This window comes from Ambystoma mexicanum, chromosome 10 (assembly GCF_040938575.1).
Source record: "Ambystoma mexicanum isolate Mex_15411 chromosome 10, UKY_AmexF1_1, whole genome shotgun sequence".
NCBI lineage: Eukaryota > Metazoa > Chordata > Amphibia > Caudata > Ambystomatidae > Ambystoma > Ambystoma mexicanum.
In genome coordinates this window covers 693,881,616-693,899,481 of record NC_090932.1, presented here as the reverse complement: position 1 = coordinate 693,899,481, position 17,866 = coordinate 693,881,616, and the positions used below count along the sequence as shown (strand labels likewise).

Below are 17,866 nucleotides of genomic sequence, written 5' to 3'. Positions count from 1 at the left end.
GGATATGTGGGAGGAATTAATCCATTAGAAGTAAAGATTCTTGAATTGCATTTCTTCTGTGGTATGTGTTCTGTTATACCCACACAGTGGTTATGTTTGTTTCTTTCCGACAGCTCAGAGAGAAATAAGTGTATGTTCAATATTTTAGACATGTGGCAGATAGGATGACCAAGAGTAATACTTTTAACATAAAAGATGAAAAATGTTTAATTAGGAAAACCAACCTCAAGAAGGTTTCTCAATGGAAAGCAAAATCTACTAAAGCTTCAGTCTCCATTAAAAGCTAGTGCAAATTCACATTGCTTGGTGTGCAAGATCCTTAATGGGCCAGATTCAAATATCAATGGAAGCTGAAAGTAAAAACAGAACTCGTCTAGAGCCGATGGCTTTTGCTAAATGTAGGGCTATAGAAAAAAAAGATGAAATGGGACTGGAGATTTTTGTAAAATATTTTTCTTGCCAGAATAAGGCTGACGTGACTATCGCAGATTAGTCAACAAAATAATTGGTCAAACGTACAGGAGCAAAGCTGTAAACATGGGCAAGATATCACTGGAGTCCAAAGACGGAAATGGCAGACTAGGAAACAATGAATTATACCTAGCTATTGGTATGTTCTTTATAAAAGAAACACATCTTTTTGCTCATCTTTTAGAAGAGCAACACCTTACCAGGTGATAAGAGTAAGAATGGGAACTGTTTACATCAATTGGAAATCTACAGCTTTTTGATTACTTTATTACCCATGCCATGGGAAAATTGTTTAATATAGCAAAGATCAGCATATAAACATAGTGAATGGGATGACTAGGCACACATGCACATCACTCTTGCCGAGCCCAATACTGTCAATGCCTCGTAAGCATAGACCATAAAAGTTAATTGTGGTGGAACTACAGGAATACCGGAAAAACTTGAAATCTGCAGTGACATACATACAGGCTCTAAACTTTAAAATGAAGTGATTTAGAGCATCTCATACATGGAAGAACAAAACAGAGGTTTTTAAAATCCAACATAGAAAAGGATTAAGTATTAGTGTGTTGCAAGTTGCATTTAGATTATGGCACATCAGAATCAGTTTAGCTCACTAGCTGCTAGACTTGCAAGCTTAAAGTTTAGTCTTCACATTAATGGATAATTCATATCTACCATGGGCAAGGTGTGAACAAATATAAACAATAGATTATAAACTTTTTTCCTGAAAGATGTTTAGTTCCCACTCCACTTAAGAGTGCTGAACCAGTTGATAGCTAAATAAAGAAAATTGTGAGAGACACCTAATCAATATAAAGAACCAGTATTCATTTATTTTGCTGGTTGCGATTTGTAGTTCTTCAGCGAAGTGGAAACAGTTTCAAACAGTCATCCCATCCATGATGCACCATTTCTACTGAACCAGTCCTTTATTTTCTTCATCCACGTCTTATCCACATAGCAGTTTCTGTTTGCAAATCCAAAGTGTTCATTTGTTTTTTTCAACAGATTAGTTGCCAACTGAATTGTGTGCAGATCCTGAGGAGTTATACAGATGGCTTGGATGTTATGTTACTGCTATCAACATATCCATAAAAGTTGCCAATTCCATGTGGGGATCCTTTTTTGAAGTTGTGGAGCAAAAACCTTTACAGAAGCAGGAATTGCAAAAAAGATGTCAAAATTTAAGTTCAGTGTACGTTCTGTTCAAGTCTTGATCATCTTCAGGCTTAGTGGATACATTTGGTTTCAAGGTCCCTAAGCCTGAGGCAGACATGGTACGTTTGGGAACCTGGTGCGATAATTACTTTGAAATACTGCCTTTTATTTATAAAGGCAATATGTTTCACTGCTGTAATGTGGATGGGTAATTAACAGTACAAGTAAAAGTTTACTTCAACCAAAAAGGTACAGAGAAAACGTCTTCCCTTTGTGGAACAGAACTACCAGCCAAGGTACTACTACACATCTCATATAAAATATAGATTTACATATATAAAAGATTTTTTAAACCAACATCAGAAAAGAATTTGAACAGAAGCATCCTATACAACAAATATATATATATATATATATAAATATATATACGAATCTTTCATTGCCTAAGGGTACAGATATTTTAAAACCGGAAAAGCAGTAAAAGCACGTGCTATTTGAAAAATGCCATGAGTGATCATTTTGTACATTTGGCTTATTTTGCATTTTAAACAAACAGATGCACAAAACTGAACAAAAAAGTGAAGCAAACTTTTTTTTATTTATATTCAGGTAAAAACATTAACCTGATGAAGTAAATTATTGCAGATTTGAGAAATCAGCACGTAAAACAGTTGGACAGAGCATTGCTTGCAGGTGCTTCATCTGTTTCAAAAGACAAAGGCTGAACGGTTTGTTCCAAGGTAGCATTGAAAAAATTGAAAATAAATGAAACATGAACTGAAGCAAGAATAGGATAAATTTCTTCCGTAACGGGGAATGAAACAGCTTTTTTTTTTTTTACATTACATCAATTTGAAATGCTCTGGCCATATAATAAATACTGGCCAACCCAATCGTTTGAAGTGTTCAACTACAGAAAAGAAGAAACTTCGGTTGTGAGGCTCCTGAAGTCTGAAACCATTGTGTAAACAGTTTTAGTGTATCTGGTCATCTGGAAAGGGCTTTAGCCAACAATTTTACTACAACATTAAAACTAAGCTATAAGAAAAATTCCACCTAGTTACGGAGGTTGAATTATATATTTTTTTACAATATATTTTAATTTAGTAAAATTTAAATTATCTTAATTTGAGGGAATCATGAGCAAAAAAGCCCATGCTAAAAAATTGTAACTTTATGTGAACTGTACACAAAAGAAACTGAATTGCACATTGGACAACATACAAGGGAAGGGAAATCGGAGGCAAGTGAAAAAACACAACTAAGCTACAGAACAAAATTTGCCAAATACATATGTTAATTTCTGTACTTATGTACATAAGTTGTCTTTGGAGGAAAAAATGCAGACTTGGCTAGATGGATACACACAGTCCAGTATTAAACTGCACAGCGACATTTATTGTTTCCAGCCTGGAAAAACATCCCTTCCTTTTCTCTCTTTTTTCAAATTCACACAGCAAAGCAAGTTAAAAACTTCACTCATCAAAAATGATAAATTTAAACAATAACTTGCTAAAGAAACTTCGCCACAACAACTTTTTGGGCCTGATCATTTGAAGTCCAAGGGGCCATAAATGGATCTTTTAAACCAGGTGTCCTTTTTTTTTTATAATCTGCAAGCTGTTTTTCTACAACAAGAAGGCGCAATGTCAGGCAATGAAGGCCTTGAGTCAGTTGATATATTTAGAAAAGAAATCATGATTTTTTTTCCTTTGCTGTAACAGGCAGACATTGCATTTTTCATTGGGATCAGGAAAGATGAAACGATTGCTGCCCTTCTCTTGCCGCTATTAACAGTTTTTCACGCATTATTTCAATACTCGAATAGTCCGGCAACTTGAGATAGTTCACACAAGTCATTACTGAGGGCAAGAATTCATCTGGATTTTCCGTGGATTCAAACGTCTTTCGAACAATTGTCAATGGAGGATTTAAACTTCGGAAGCCTGTTTGGGTGAATAAAAAAGAAATCAGAAAGGCTATCTTGATTTTTATCAACGGTACAAGCTACTTATTTATATGACTGTCTACTTGTCTAAGTACCCACCATTCATCAGTACATAGTAAGCCCAAACATTAACCGTAAACCCAAACTTTCTTCAGAGCATTGTGGAAGTTGTAAAAAGCGAGCTGGTATGCTATACCAAAAATGTATGGTGCAGTTCTCTAAACTATTAAACACATGTGTTTTCTTTGATATTATGTGCTATATGTTATCATTTCTGCTAAAAATATCTTCTGTTTTTAAATTCTCTGCAGTCCTTTAGAAGTTAGAATATTAAAATGCATTATTGGTAACATCGATAGCCAATCTACAGTATCGTGTGAAAAGTGTTGGGCTAAGTGAACGACATATGTTTAGTGGGCTTAGTCAGAGCACTAAGTTAAGGGCAGGCAATGAAATCACTCGACTGTCACAATAAAATCATAGGCACAAGATGTTTACAATTCTACAACAGAGGGGAGAAGAAATAAGTTACTCACCGTAGTGACTAACGTACTCTTAGTCCTTAATCCCCTTTCCTCCATAATGCATTGGCGTCCCTTCCAAGGGACGGGAGACGGAACCATTTTCACCAGAAAAAACCTTCTTCCCCTTTAAATTTAGAGGCGCGCAGGGGTGCAGCCCTGGGAGCATGTGCTGCCCTGACTCAGCCCCCGGCTCCACACCTTAGTCCCCATAGACGCGTCGACAATAGATTAACATTGCCTAATGACACCAGTTTTATTAGGGGGGAGGATAGTGGGACATATGGAGGAAAGGGGACTAAGGACTAAGAGTACGTTAGTCACTACGGTGAGTAATTTATAATTACTCTTAAATCCCATCCCCTTTCCTCCATACTGCATGGGAGATTAAAACTGAGTGCAGCCCCAGGGTGGAGAGGAGACCCCCTATAAGCAAACAGGTTTCTAAGAACCACCTGTCCGGAAGCCACGTCTGACCTAGAACCAGAATCCAAACAGTAGTGCTTGCAGAAAGCCGAAGGGGTGGCCCATGTGGCCGCCCTTCTTATGACTTGCCAGGGGACATGCCACTGGAAAGCGATGGCCGTTGCCTTGGCTCTGACCGCGTGGGCGTGCATGTTGGACGACAGTGGCTTGTGCTGTCCCTCGTAAGCTTCTTTGATGGCCAAGACCATCCAACGGGCTATGGAGCCCTTAGAGGCCCGATACCCCTGGCTTGATCCGCCGAAGGTGACAAAAAGTGCGTCTGACTTGCTGAAGTCCTTGGTCCTGGCCAAGTAGAATTTCAGGGCACGCCTGACATCCAGGCAGTGCAGAACTCTGTGCCTCGTCTTTGGGCTCAGCAAAAAACATAGGTAGCACTATTTTTTCATTCAGATGGAATGCGGAAGGCACCTTGGGCAAGAATGCCGAGTGTGTCCGCAGGACTCCTTTATCCTTGTGATACGTAGTATATGGCTCTGAAGTGACCAGCGCCTGGGTTTTGCTGATTCTGTGAGCCAAGGTGAGGCCGAATAGGAAGGCCGTCTTAATGGTGACCAGCCTGATGTCCGTGTACGTCATTGGTTCAAATGGTTTGTGCGCCAGGTCACCCAGAACTATGTTGAGGTCCCACACAGGGTGTGGCCTCTTGATGGGTGGGTAGAGTCTGTCGAGTCCCATCAAATGTTTGACAATCAGGTTGGAAGAGGAAAAAATCTCCTCCTCCGAGTTCCTGTAAGCCCCTATGGCTGCCAAATAAGTGCAGCAAGTGTCTACCTGCACGCCTGAGTGGGCGAGGTGCGCCGAGAAGGAGAGCAGATCATCCAAGGTACATGCAAGGGGGTTGATACCCTTAAAGTCTGCGAAGTGGCAAAACCTGGTCCACTTGCTCCTATACTGGGCACTGATAGACTTGCTCCTGGCGCCCTGTATGACCTCTAGGTTAGCCTGGGAAAGGCTGAGGTGAGCTAGCGTGACCTGTTCAGGAACCACGCTGTGAGGGTTAGTTTCTGTGGTGCGGGGTGGATGAACCTGCCTCCCTGCTGCGCCAGAAGATGTACTGGGCCCGTCGGAAGGCAAATGGGCGGCTTCTTCGAGAGGCTGAACTGCTCCGAGAACCATTGCCTGGCCGGCCACCACAGTGCTATTAGAATGATGCTGAGGTGGCGAGATTCCTTGATCTTGCATATTACCCTGTGTTTCAGTGGTGTGGGTGGGGAGGCGTATGCTGTCATTCCGTCCCACTGAATCTGAAATGCATTTCCCAGGGAGCCTGGGCCCCGATTTATGGGTGTCCCCATTTGTAGAAATGTCCTGCAGAACTACCTCATTGAACTGCCACTTATAGTTGTCTGCCCCCAATCAGCTCAGCCTGTCTGCCTCCAGGTTGGATTCCCCCTGCAGGTGGACAGCCGTGAGGTAGATGCTCTCCAGGGCCCATTCCCACATGCTGATTGCGAGCCTGCACAGTGGGTGTGGGGTCTGGTACCTCCCTGCTTGTTGACGTAGAACATGCTGGTCGAGTGGTCTGTCTGAGGAGGACGACTTTGCCCTCGATAACCGGAAGGAAGGTTCTGAGCGCCAGCCAGATGGCCTTCAGTTCCAGCCAATTGACGTGGTACTCCTGCCGGGTCCAGGTGCCATGGATGCAGTGGTTGTCCAGGGTGGCAACCCAACCCTCGAGAGATGAGTCTACGGTGATGGTAACCTGTGGGTAGGTTACTGGAAGGTCTTGCCCAGCCGAAGGTTGCAGTCCCTGGACCACAATGTGAGGTCCGGGTGAAGTGGAGTAATGTTGATCATCTCTGACTGAGAGCCTCGCTCCTGGTTCCAAGAGGCTGCAAAGTGCAGCTGTATCCTCCTCATCCCGAGTCTCTTATGGGGGACGGCCAAGAGGACTGTTGCCATGAGCCCCAGTAGGTGTTGGTACCACCAGGCCAAGGTCACTTCTTTGCTGAGGAAGTGCACGGTGACCCTCGAGGGCTGTGATCCTTTTCTCTGAGGGAAAAACTCAGCACGTGTCCCAAATGAGACCCAAGAAGGTCAATCTCTGTGTGGGCTGCAGCTGTGACTTCTTGAGGATGAGTGAAAAACCCAGCTCGTGCAGTGTGTTCATAAGAGAGTGGGAAGTATGGTGCACTGCTTCCGGATATGTCGCCCTGACGAGCCAGTCATCGAGGTACGGGTATGTGTGGTGGCCCTGTGACCTGAGGAGGTCCGCCACTGTGTTCATCGGCCTGATAAAAGAGCCTGGGGGCCGCGTTGAGGCCAAAAGGAAGCATCTTGTATTGGAAATGGTAGCCCATGATCCTGAATCGTAGAAAAGACTGACGAGGCTGCCAGATCGGGACGTGTAGGTACGCATCAGATCCAGGGAGCACATCCAGTCATCCTTGCACAAGGTTTCCGCTATCAAAGCTGGCGTAACCATCTTGAATTTTTGTGAAGGTAGGGAGAGGTTGAGGGTGGAAAGGTCCAGCACAACTCTCAGGCCTGCCTGGTTCTTTTTCTGAATGGCGAAAATAATGGATTAAAAGCCCAAGCCTCGCTGGGAGGATGGGACTTCCTCCACTGCCTGGCTCTCGACGAGCGACAGGATCTCTGCCAAAAGAGTTGCTGTCCCAACCTGTGGGAGTGGAGGGGAGGAGGGAGGCGAGGCTGGGATAGGGAGGCGGTACCCCGTGGACACTACAGAGATGATCCAGGGGTCCGCGAAATTCTGGCACCAGGAATGTGCATGGAGAGCAAGCCTGTCCCCACTGGAGACGCGTAGACCCGGAGGGGCATGTCATGCCTTCTTTCCCTCTGAGGCTGTTGCGGAGGAGGGGGACTGGAAAAAGCCCTTACACCCCACCACACCCCCTTTTTGTTGTTTGCGCCGATGTTGAGTCGGTGGACGGTCAGGCTGCCTGGAGCACCGCTCTTGGAAGAGACAAAACCATCCATATGTACGCCCCTTGTCCGAGCACTGCTATGACTGGGTGCACGTTTTGAGCATGGTCTTTCTCAGGATGGATAAAGACTTGGCTGTTTGTAAGCTGCTTTTCTTTTTGTCCAGCTCCTCGTCCGTTGTGGAGTGGAAGAGGTCACCCCCTTCGAACTTAAGCTCCAAGAGGCGTCCCTGGACATCCTGGTTGAATTTCAAAGCACAGAGCCAGGCCGTTCTTCTCATGTCCGTGGCAATGCAGATGGCACAGCCAGAGGTTTCGATGTGGGCCACGATGGACTCCACGATGTCCTGCACCACCATCTTGGCCTCTGCCAATCCCGTCTTGAATCGCGATTGGATCGGTGCCGGAAGCTCTGGGAGGAAAGCCGTAATTTCCTGCCAGAGCCTCTGGTTAACGGCTGCCAGCATGGCATCTGCGTTGGCTTGAAGAAGGTGCAAGGACGCATTGAAATACAGCTTCTTCCCGTACGCCTCCAAGATCTTCTCCTCCTTGCCTAGCAGCGGCGCAGAGAAAGAGGCAAAGGACGACTGAGCAGCCCTACCTTGGGCCTGGATCCATGGTAGACTAGGTCCTTTGGAGGCGATCTCTGGAAGAGCTCCCTCCAACTGGCTAGTCTGTTCTTCAGAGACCTTGAGGAAAGCACGTTGCACGCGGTACAAGCTTGCCAGCCGTGGTCTCGGCCAACGCACCGTAGGCAGAGGGTGTGGGGGTCTTTAGTCGGGAAGAGCCTGTCGTAGGATGGACACCTGCTGAACCCTGTAGAAGTTCACGGGGGAGGAGCGTGACGCCTGAGGACCGAGTACCTGAATGATAAAAAGACAAAAAGACAGAAGAGAAGAAGTATCTGTGCGTGGAATTACATGGCCGAAGCCAAACCCATGAGCGCTGGTGAATTCGGCCAGTTCCCATCGACGCGGAAAAGGGGACTGAGGAGTGTTGCGCCCGAGGGCTCAGTCAGGGCAGCGCATTCTCCAAGGGCTGCACCTCTGCGCGCCTCTAAATTTAAAGGGGAAGAAGGTTTTTTTCTGGTGAAAAAGGTTCTCTATCTCCCGTCCCTTGGAAGGGACGCCCATGCAGTATGGAGGAAAGGAGACGGGACGTAAGAGTACATTGAAAAGGAAACAGATAAGAGTCAACAAGAACAGCCTGTTTCATATGCATTTGAAGGGGAGGGATTTACATATATTGATCTGACTGCTATCCTTTTTCAGAGATCTACGGTAGAAAAAACAAATGCATCACATTTTAGTGCTTTTAGTTGATGAGATGCAATATCGGTCCACACAAGCAGAATTATTGAAGGTTGTTGGTTCAACTATGGCACAATGTCAAGGAAGGTAGAAGATTAAGTCAGTCAGCAGGGACATACAAGTCAACTGGATGAAGTTATGAAGCATGATAAAGAAGTTGGTTACTTGTAATACTGGTTTTAAAATTGTCAGTTTTCATAAAACTAACATGCACTATGCAGTGATTTAATCAGAATTAACTAGAAACTGACAAAAATATCATGCAGTTAACAGCAGAGAAAGGGGCTGCAATCCAACTGAGACATCACCTGAAATGAATGATTTCTCTTGGCAACAAATGCCAGCCTACATTTCTGTTGAACAATCTCAACTGGAGAAAGAGCTAATTTCTAAGGGTGGTATAGGCAACACATCAGTCTACGAAATATATATAAAGATGCAAAACCATCATTACAACATACTATGCATTGAATACAAGGCAGAACACATCAACCGAGGATGGAAAGAGGTTACAGATATTCTGCATGCTCACATTTCTCAAAGTAACTTGGTCGATACAAGGACTCCGGCAAGCTTCAGAGTTTAAGCAATTTTGTAGTGGAAGGGTTGTAGCACTGTATTTCCAGTTAGTACAATGTTTCTGAAGAGTAGAGTACTTTTTTCCATCTGATACAAAATATAACAATTCAGACAGAACTGCTCCTAGACTGACTCTGGGGTACACAGCAAGATCAGCCGGTCATCGAGGCAGGGACAGACATGAAAGTGATACTCCTACCAAGATGGGCTACCAGAAATTCCAGATAAAGACTGGCAAGTGACGAGAGACTGAGGGGCAAGACTATGAATTGGCAGTGGGTGCTCCCAATCACTAACCTCGAGCATTTCTGGTGTTTCGGGTGGCATGGAATGTGAAGGAAAGTTTCCCTGAATCGCTATGTACATAAGTCAGTCTTCTCTGCAATATTTGGACTAGAGCCACCATTGTCAACTTATTACACATGTACAAGTTCAGCAGTAACGGAAAATGTCTCTGACTGCCAGCCGTCTTTAGTACTGAGAAGTATTGGATGTGCCCAACTTGTCACCTCTCCGAAAGAGGCACCGGCACTATTGCGGGATTGGCTAGCTGTTTTTCATTTGGAGAACAATAAGGGAAGGCTACTCATGGGGGCATTGAAGAAAACGTAATAACTGTTAAACTGCAGGGCCCCACGTGTCAGAGGTGGTGTTGGTGCACTCATAAAACAAGCAACTCTCCCTCAGATGAATGGTAAAGCTCAAACTAAAGGGATTTTGAGGCTGGAGGGATGGTAACCGAGGCGGCAACACTGCCTCAGAGTGCACTTCTCCCCTTGGTGAGGTTGTAAAAGCAACTCTGCTGCCATAGTGTTCCTTGGGATGTATAACCCTGTACACCTCTGGGAGAAAGATGTCAAGAAGTAAAAGGAACAATCCCTTGAAGAGGATTGCTGCAAAATCTGCTTAGCAGCCCACCTTGCCATCTGAGATGGATTCCCAAAAAGGCATATCTGGGGCAAAATAGCACAGCCATTTGTCAGAATGTCCCAAAAGGGGTGGAATTAGTCAGCAAGCAAACAGGAAGGGTTCACTATCCTTAAACCCAAGTTCCCTAAGGTGAAAATATTTCTGCTCAGTGCATACATTTCTTATTGTCCCCTATTGGAAGCAAGGTGTGGGAACGGTCATTCCTGTTTAGCAGCCGTGGAGGCCTGTAGTATGAAACTCTTGGGCATGTAGACAAGATAAAATGTTTATCTAGTGACGTGCAGGACTGTGCTTTTTAACTAAGCCTCTAGCACATGTCAGGGGCTGAAGCAGACCTCTCCCAGATGGCTAAAACTAGGTCGGAAAGTGCAAAGCTGAAAGGTAACCAGGTCTATTTGACCTTTGAGATATTGATGCTTCTTGGCAATCGAAGGGGCACACTTGTCTAAGTACTCCACCACTTTATGACAGTACCTAGAAAGGGTACCATTAGAGTTCCATAAGGAGCGACTGCTCAGGACAGGTGTCAAAACCACTGGCCTTCCTTAGGTCCATAACCTACTCCTAACAGCATCATCCTTGCCAGAAGTATGCTTGGGGCAGTTCCCCAGTACACCCTCTTCCAAGCATTCAAGCTTGAAAAGAATTTGATCATGTTCATAATTGAAATTCCTTTCAAATCTAGCCAGGCATGGGTTACTAAATGCCTGAACCATTTTGAGGTCACTGGAATTGAGAAGAATGCTTGGGCCAGTGCCAAAGTAAAAAGGACCACCATGATTAATTATTGATAGCCGGACGGTATGGAACCGGATTGGAAGAAGAAAATCTAGAGATCGTAAGCATGCAGCTTTGAGATTTAGAAATTCCCTCTACCAGCTGCAGGGGACACAACAGGCATAGGCTCAAATGCCAGCGCTGAAGTCAATGGGTTCCAGCCCTTAAAGAACCAAAAATCTTTAGCCTAAAATCTTCTCACTGGCCCAGGTTATGGAGGCAGTGGGGAACAATAAATGTGCCAGAACCAGGGTAGGTGCAAAGTCCTCTTCTGACTTCCGGGCCAACCAGGTAATGGCATCATATTTTAGAGGTGTAGGACATACAGAGCTTGAATGTGGAAAAGCTCCTCAAACGAGACATCTGCCTCATCTTTTTTTGTTTGGACCAGCCTGAGATTTCTCTATATCCTTGGGAGTGGAAAGCTTGCTATCTTTGTGGAAAATCATACAAATTACTTCGCTTTGGCAATGTTCTTTCTAATGGACAGTTTTGCCTTCGAAATATTCTCCAGGTACAAGTTGAAGTTGGAATTGTTCTTAGTCACCAGGGGGCAAATTGTAATTCAGCATCCACTTCATTGGTGCCTATGACTCTGGATGTGACCCTGTGGGTTGCGTATAATAAGCCAGCTGTGGACCACAAACTCACTTTCGCCCCAGTTTTCTTTGCACTCGGTAGCTGAGGATCCACAGAACTGCCACAAGTTACAAGTGTTTCCAGATTCCAGAATAGGGCAGCAAGACTTATCCTTGGCTTTAAGCTCATGGACTGCATCTCCCCTGCCCTAAAAAGTCTTCACAGGCTCTCGGTTGCTGCACGGATTAAATTCAAATCCCTCTGCATCATCCATAAGGCTGCCCGGGCCCCAACTTTATCTTACTAAATACTCTCCCTCCAGACCACTATGGTCCTCTGGTACCAATTCTGTGTGTGCAAATCGTTTTGCTAAACAGAGGGAATGTGGTTGAACTCTTCCGCAGCTGGCTCCCTCCTATGGAAGGAACAGCCTACCCCCGCCTTTGCGCCTTGAGCAGGACTTTAATAAATTCTGGAAGCTTCTCAAGACTTTCTGCTTTACCTTCTCATTCCCTTCTACTCTTCGCTGCTAATCCCACAGTTGCTGCGATTGGTGTCTGGGGACTTACGCATCCTCTGGGCACCTGACCTCTCACACCCAATCGGCCCAGCTCCTGTCTACCCTCAGCACTTGCCTTGGCACACCCTCCGCCCTGGAGGTTCGCACTTAATCTCAACGTGACCCCAGGCCGCGTAGCACTCAACAACTCAAGCTCTTCATCTTGGCTCACCTATGAGCTCTGACTCCCCAGCACTTCCGCCCTCTGCCCTCTTCCTTGCTGCACCTGCACGCTCTGAATACTCAAGGCATAGTAGCTTCGTCCCTTCTTCCTTTTCCCTCCACTGCTCCTATTAAATATTGTGGTGTAATGTATTTCACTCCCTTGTTTCCTCCCCTCACTCTCTGGGCACTTTGAAACAGTATTTTACTTGCTGTATAAGCACGTAACAAGCACAAGCAAACAAATAAATAATACATAAGGGGGAGAGCAGCAAGGAATCTGTGTTATCATCTAATAAATTCCTTCCCTCCAAAGATTCCTCATCTTAGAAAAAATCCCAAAGCAGTAAAAATCAGGAGAGGGAAGGAGAGCAAGGAACCATCACCTACACCAGGAAACAAGAGTATTGCATGATCAAAAGAGGGTGTCTTGATTATTTAAGGAATCTATGTATTAATGCTTGAAGACATGTGCATATAGTCCCATGTATCAGCCTACCCCTCTAAAAAGACACTAGGCCACTGGTAGAATGAGCCTGAAGACCTGAGGTATTTCATTGTTGAACAAATCACTGCTTTCAGAAAGCAGCGTACATTCAATCTGGGCAGCGTCTGCATGGAAACAGACATGCAGGGCCAAGTACAAGTAAAGCTGACAAAGAGGATATCTTGCGACCTCGAGGTGTAGTAACAGAGCCATTTTGGGGCCCAGACTATGGAAATGTCCCCAGTTGAAGATGATTGGGACAGAGGCACGAAAGTCCAACATTACCATAAGAAGGAAGGACGGTGGGTGACACCAAAGTCAGTGTTAGGTAGATTTTCCTTCTTGAGTGAAATGATCCCCACTTTGTGAGCCCCCCAGCATTTGTATTGGACTGATTCTTTTGAGTGAGTGAAAACCTGTTTCCTCTAACCTTGAGAACCCGTTTTAGCTCTTTTTGGTACTTTTTGATAATGCTTTCCACGATCTACATTTTATTATTGCAGCACACATCACTTTCTATTCAGTGGTGCTGGGGGCTCCTTGAGCTTCCCTTTTTTATTTTAAACTGTGTTAACAGGGAAGGTGGATACACGTTTGTCCTTCCTGTATTTTATTTTGCAAGATTAGCACACTCCACCTTATGTGGGGTGCTGTGGAGAAACATTGTCTCCCTTTTCTAACTGTTACAATAGCTTTTAGTTATTGTTACAAGTTCATCTGACAGGCTGGTGGCAGTGTACCTTTTTGCACAACTCTTGTCGCAGGCTGTCTTCGCAGTTGCAGTAAGGACACAAAGGTCACAATTTGCCTAAAATGGTGGCTGTAATTTTTTAAAGCCCTGTTCTCGATGACTTGTTTCTTGAGCCTTCTTCTACCTGCCTGGGTTGTTCTCCATAGGTCTTTTGTCTTTGGCTGGCTTCCCTTGGAAACCCTGCCAAGGCTATCAGGGTGCCTGAAAGGACAGGAAGTGGGGGAGGTGACCGTAACTCCCCTGGTCTTTGTCCTGCAGTGTGCCTGCCTGGAACCAGTCTTGCTGGGAGGCAGGCTGTCTCCACTGGACAGCCAACCACCCACGTTTGAATGATAGCATGTCTGGTGATTGGTGGGCTCAGTCAGTTTCCCTGCATAAGAGACTAGGGGCCTGGAGCAGAAACTCAGTCGACCAGTGGATCTGAAGAGCAGAAGAAGGGTATCCACAACCACTTCCAGGAACCGCCAGAGCCGTCTGACTAACTGCTGCAGTCCCACAAACAGCCCATAAGCGGATGACTTCCTACCTTAGACTGGTGGGCCTAACCAGTTCCAAGACAACCTGCATTGTGCCCTCCATGGAAGAGCGGAGACCTCCACGGCACGCAATTCACCAATACTGGGGTCCTGTGCCGTTTCGCGGTGAAACGTCTTCCAAAAAACTATTTTGTCCAAAACTTGGTAAGCATCCATCTAGACCTTCAGTGACAGGAGCCCGCTTCTGAAAGACCTCAGCCGAGAAGAGAACCGGGATTAAGCAGTTAATTACATCCCCTTCAAAGCCCTCCTTTGAACTACATTGGGGTGGACAACCGTTTGTGCCCTTTACCAAAGAAACTTATCTGCTACTCACCTGTAACCTGGAAGAAATCTTTAGCGACTCTGCCCAGTCTACTGCTTACCTGCCTTTTCTTCCTCAGGCCTGATGACTGGTTCCCAGTGCCCTCACAAGCAACCAGAGGTGTGGGGAGCACACCAGAGTCTCAGGTAAGGTGGGGAGTGCAGGGTGTGTGGACCTAGGAGTTGAGGAGGATACATTCCTTGAAAAGGAAGGTTTTGAGCTCTTTCTTGAATGTAGACGTGATGGGGCAAGTCTGATTGTGACATGGAGGAGGTTCCAGAGTCTTGGAGCGTAGACAGAGAAGGCCGGTCTTCTAGTTCTTTCCCTCCTGCACCATTGTAATTCAAGTCTGCACATTCCCTTACTTCTGGGGGATTGCAGGCCTCCCGAGATGCAGGGTTTCTCAGTGAGGTAGCCAGGATGACAGTCTTGTAGATGATGCAACAGGATTTGAAGAGGATACAGGCTTGTAGTGGGAGGGTGATGTGGTCGAATTTGCTGAGTCCTTTAAGGAGTCTTGGTGCAGCATGCAGAGCACATTTCAGGGGTGCCAGGGAAATCGTCAAAAGCCTTCCAAAAGGACATTTTCCACCATCCAGGGGGAGGGCAGCTGATCTGAAGTTGTTTTCTGGGATGCAGGGCTTGATTTATCGTAGGAGAGAAAGTTGGTAACAGGCTGTTTGTGTCTTCCGCGCTATGTGCGGTTTGAACGCCAGATGTCTGTTGTTGTTGAACCCAAGGGACTTCGGCACGGGTGGCCGGCTGGGGTGGGAATCCCTTGAGGTTCATAGAGAGCCAGGTGTGGATGTCAGGGTGTTCAGTGTTGTTGGTCAGCAGTTGGAATGCAGGCTTGGAGGGGTTGAGTTTCAGGTAAGCACTGCAAATCCAGGAATAGATCAATGTGAGGCCGACCTTGAGCCTGTGGATGTCTTCGATGGAGGATAGCTTGAGGTAGATCTGTGTGTCATATGCATATTGGTGAATGTGGATATTGTGTGGAGTGAGGAGGGTTCCGAGTGGTTCCATGCAAAGCTTGAAGACTACAGGGGACAGAATGGAAGCTTGTAGGACTCCACAGGTGATGGGTAGAGGTGGCGATCTGGAAGAATCCATTTGTATGAACTGTTGGTGATTTGCAAAGTACGATTTGAACCAGCTGAGGACATCTCGCTGATCCAAGCGGCAATGCAGGTTGTCAGTGAATGTCTGGTGGTCTGTGTCAAATGCTGCCGAGAGGTCAAGGAGAACTAAAAGGCAAGGATGACCATCCTCTGGGATTTCAAGGGCATCGTCGATTAACTTGATGGTAGCCGTTTCTGTAGGATTCAGTAGGATTTTATAAGGCTCTCTCTACTTGGTAATACAGATCTCCAACTACTAGTACAGGCCTGTACCACACAAGGTTTGGTAGATGACTGAGCAGCCAGGGTTATCTTAGGAGGGAGTGAGGGATGTAGGAAGGTACAAAGAACATGTAGCATACACATGGATCAAGAAACACGTATACACGCTGGAAGTCACATGGCAAATTACAAGTTACTCACTGTAGCGACTAACGTACTCTTAGTTCTTAGTCCCCTTTCCGCCATACTGCATGGGCGTCCCTTCCTAGGGACGGGAGACGGAACCTTTTTCACCAGAAAAACCTTCTACCCCTTTAAATTTAGAGGCATGCGGGGGGGGGGGCGGCCTTGGGAGCATGCGCTACACTGACCCCGCCTACCAGTGCCACACCTCAGTCCCCACTGACACGTCGACAATATTTAACATTGCCTAATAACACCAGCATTATTATGGGGAGGATGCTGGGACATATGGAGGAAAGAGGAGACAGCCAAAGGTGTGGCCCAGGTGGCCGTCCTGCTTATGACCTGCCAGGGCACCGGTCGCTGGAAGCCGATGGCCGTGGCTTTGGCACAGACAGCGTGAGCGTGCATGTTAGCTGGCAGCGGCTTGTGCTGCCGTCGTAGGCCTCCTTAATGGTGGCAACCATCCACCGTGCAATAGAAGCCTTGGATGCCTGATACCCGGGCCCGGAGCCCCGAAGGTGACAAAAAGTGTGCCTGACTTGAGGAAGCTCTTGATCCTGTCCAGATAACATTTCCGAGCGCGCCTGACGTCCAGACAGTGCAAGACTCAACCTTGTCGTTGGGGTCAGCAAAAACGTAGGCAAGACTATTTCCTCGTCAAGATGGAAGGCACATGGTACCTTAGATAGGAACGCCGGGTGAGTCCGCAGGACTACCTTATCCCTGTGGAAAGTGGTATAGGGCTCTGAAGCCACCAGAGCCTGGATCTCGCTGACTCTGCGAGCTGAGGTAAGGCCCACCAACAAAGCTGTCTTAATGGTGACCAGCTTGATGTCCGCGGATGCCATTGGCCCAAAGGCTTGTGCGCCAAGGCACCCAACACCACATTGAGGTCCCACACAGGGTGTGGCCGCTTGATGGGCGGGTAGAGCCTGGACAAGCCCGCCAGATGTTTCTTGAATATTGGGTTGGAGGAAGAGAAGACTTCCTCCACCAAATTTCTGTAAGCCCCTATGGATGCCTGAGTGCGCGAGGTGTAACGAAAAGGAGAGCATGTCATCCAGTGTGCAAGTCTGCCCAACGACAGAACGTAGACCATTTACTCCTGTATTGGCTCCTGGTATCCTTGCTCCTGGCACCCTGAATGATCTCGAAGTTAGCCTGGGAGAGACTCCGATGCTGACCTGCTCGGCGACCACACTGCGAAGGCTAACTTCTGAGGTGCTGCGTGGAGGACCCTGCCCCTGTGCTGGGACAAGAGAGGTGCTGGACCCAGCGGAAGGTGAATGGGTGGTCTGTCTGTGAGGCTGAGCAGTTCGGAGAACCACAGTCTCGCTGGCCACCATGGAGCTATCAGAATGATGCTTTGGTAACAAGCTTCCTTTATTTTGCGGATTACCCTGTGGATCAGGGGTGTGGGAGGAAAGGCATAGGCTGGCATGCCTTCCCACCAAATCTGTAATGAGTCGCCCAGGGAGCGGGGGCCCTGCCCCTGCCAGGACACGAAATGATGGCACTTCCTGTTCTTCCAGGAGGCAAATAGATCTACCTGAGGGTGGCCCCATGTGTTGAACACCACTTACAGTACCTGGTTGTTCAATTGCCAGTCGTAATTGTCCGCTCCCAGTCTGCTGAGCCTGTCCGCTTCGAAGTTGGCCTCCCCCGGGCGGTGGATGGCCATGAGGTAGATGTTTGCCAGGGCCCATTCCCCCAGGCTGACCGCAAGGCTGCACAGCAGAGGGGACCTGGTACCACCCTGCTTGTTGCCATAGTACATGCTGGTGGAGTTGTCGGTCTGGATAAGGACGGACTTGCCCCCAATGAGAGTAAGGAAAGCCCTGAGAGCTAACCAGATGGCCCTGAGCTCCAGCCAGTTGATATGTGATTT

General features: G+C 46.7%; 1 protein-coding gene across 6 annotated transcripts in view; it reads right to left on the bottom strand.

Moving 5' to 3' along the window:
* Nucleotides 1–2,214: 2,214 nt before the first annotated feature.
* Nucleotides 2,215–17,866, bottom strand: part of TRIP12 (thyroid hormone receptor interactor 12) — a 2,051,777-nt gene continuing 2,036,125 nt past the window's right edge. For all 6 annotated transcript variants that reach the window (XM_069618297.1, XM_069618300.1, XM_069618299.1 and 3 more), the window contains one exon: nucleotides 2,215–3,581. In XM_069618297.1, the coding sequence (XP_069474398.1) occupies nucleotides 3,385–3,581 (197 nt within the window). In that variant the 3' untranslated portion in view covers nucleotides 2,215–3,384. The remainder of the gene's footprint in view (nucleotides 3,582–17,866) is intronic.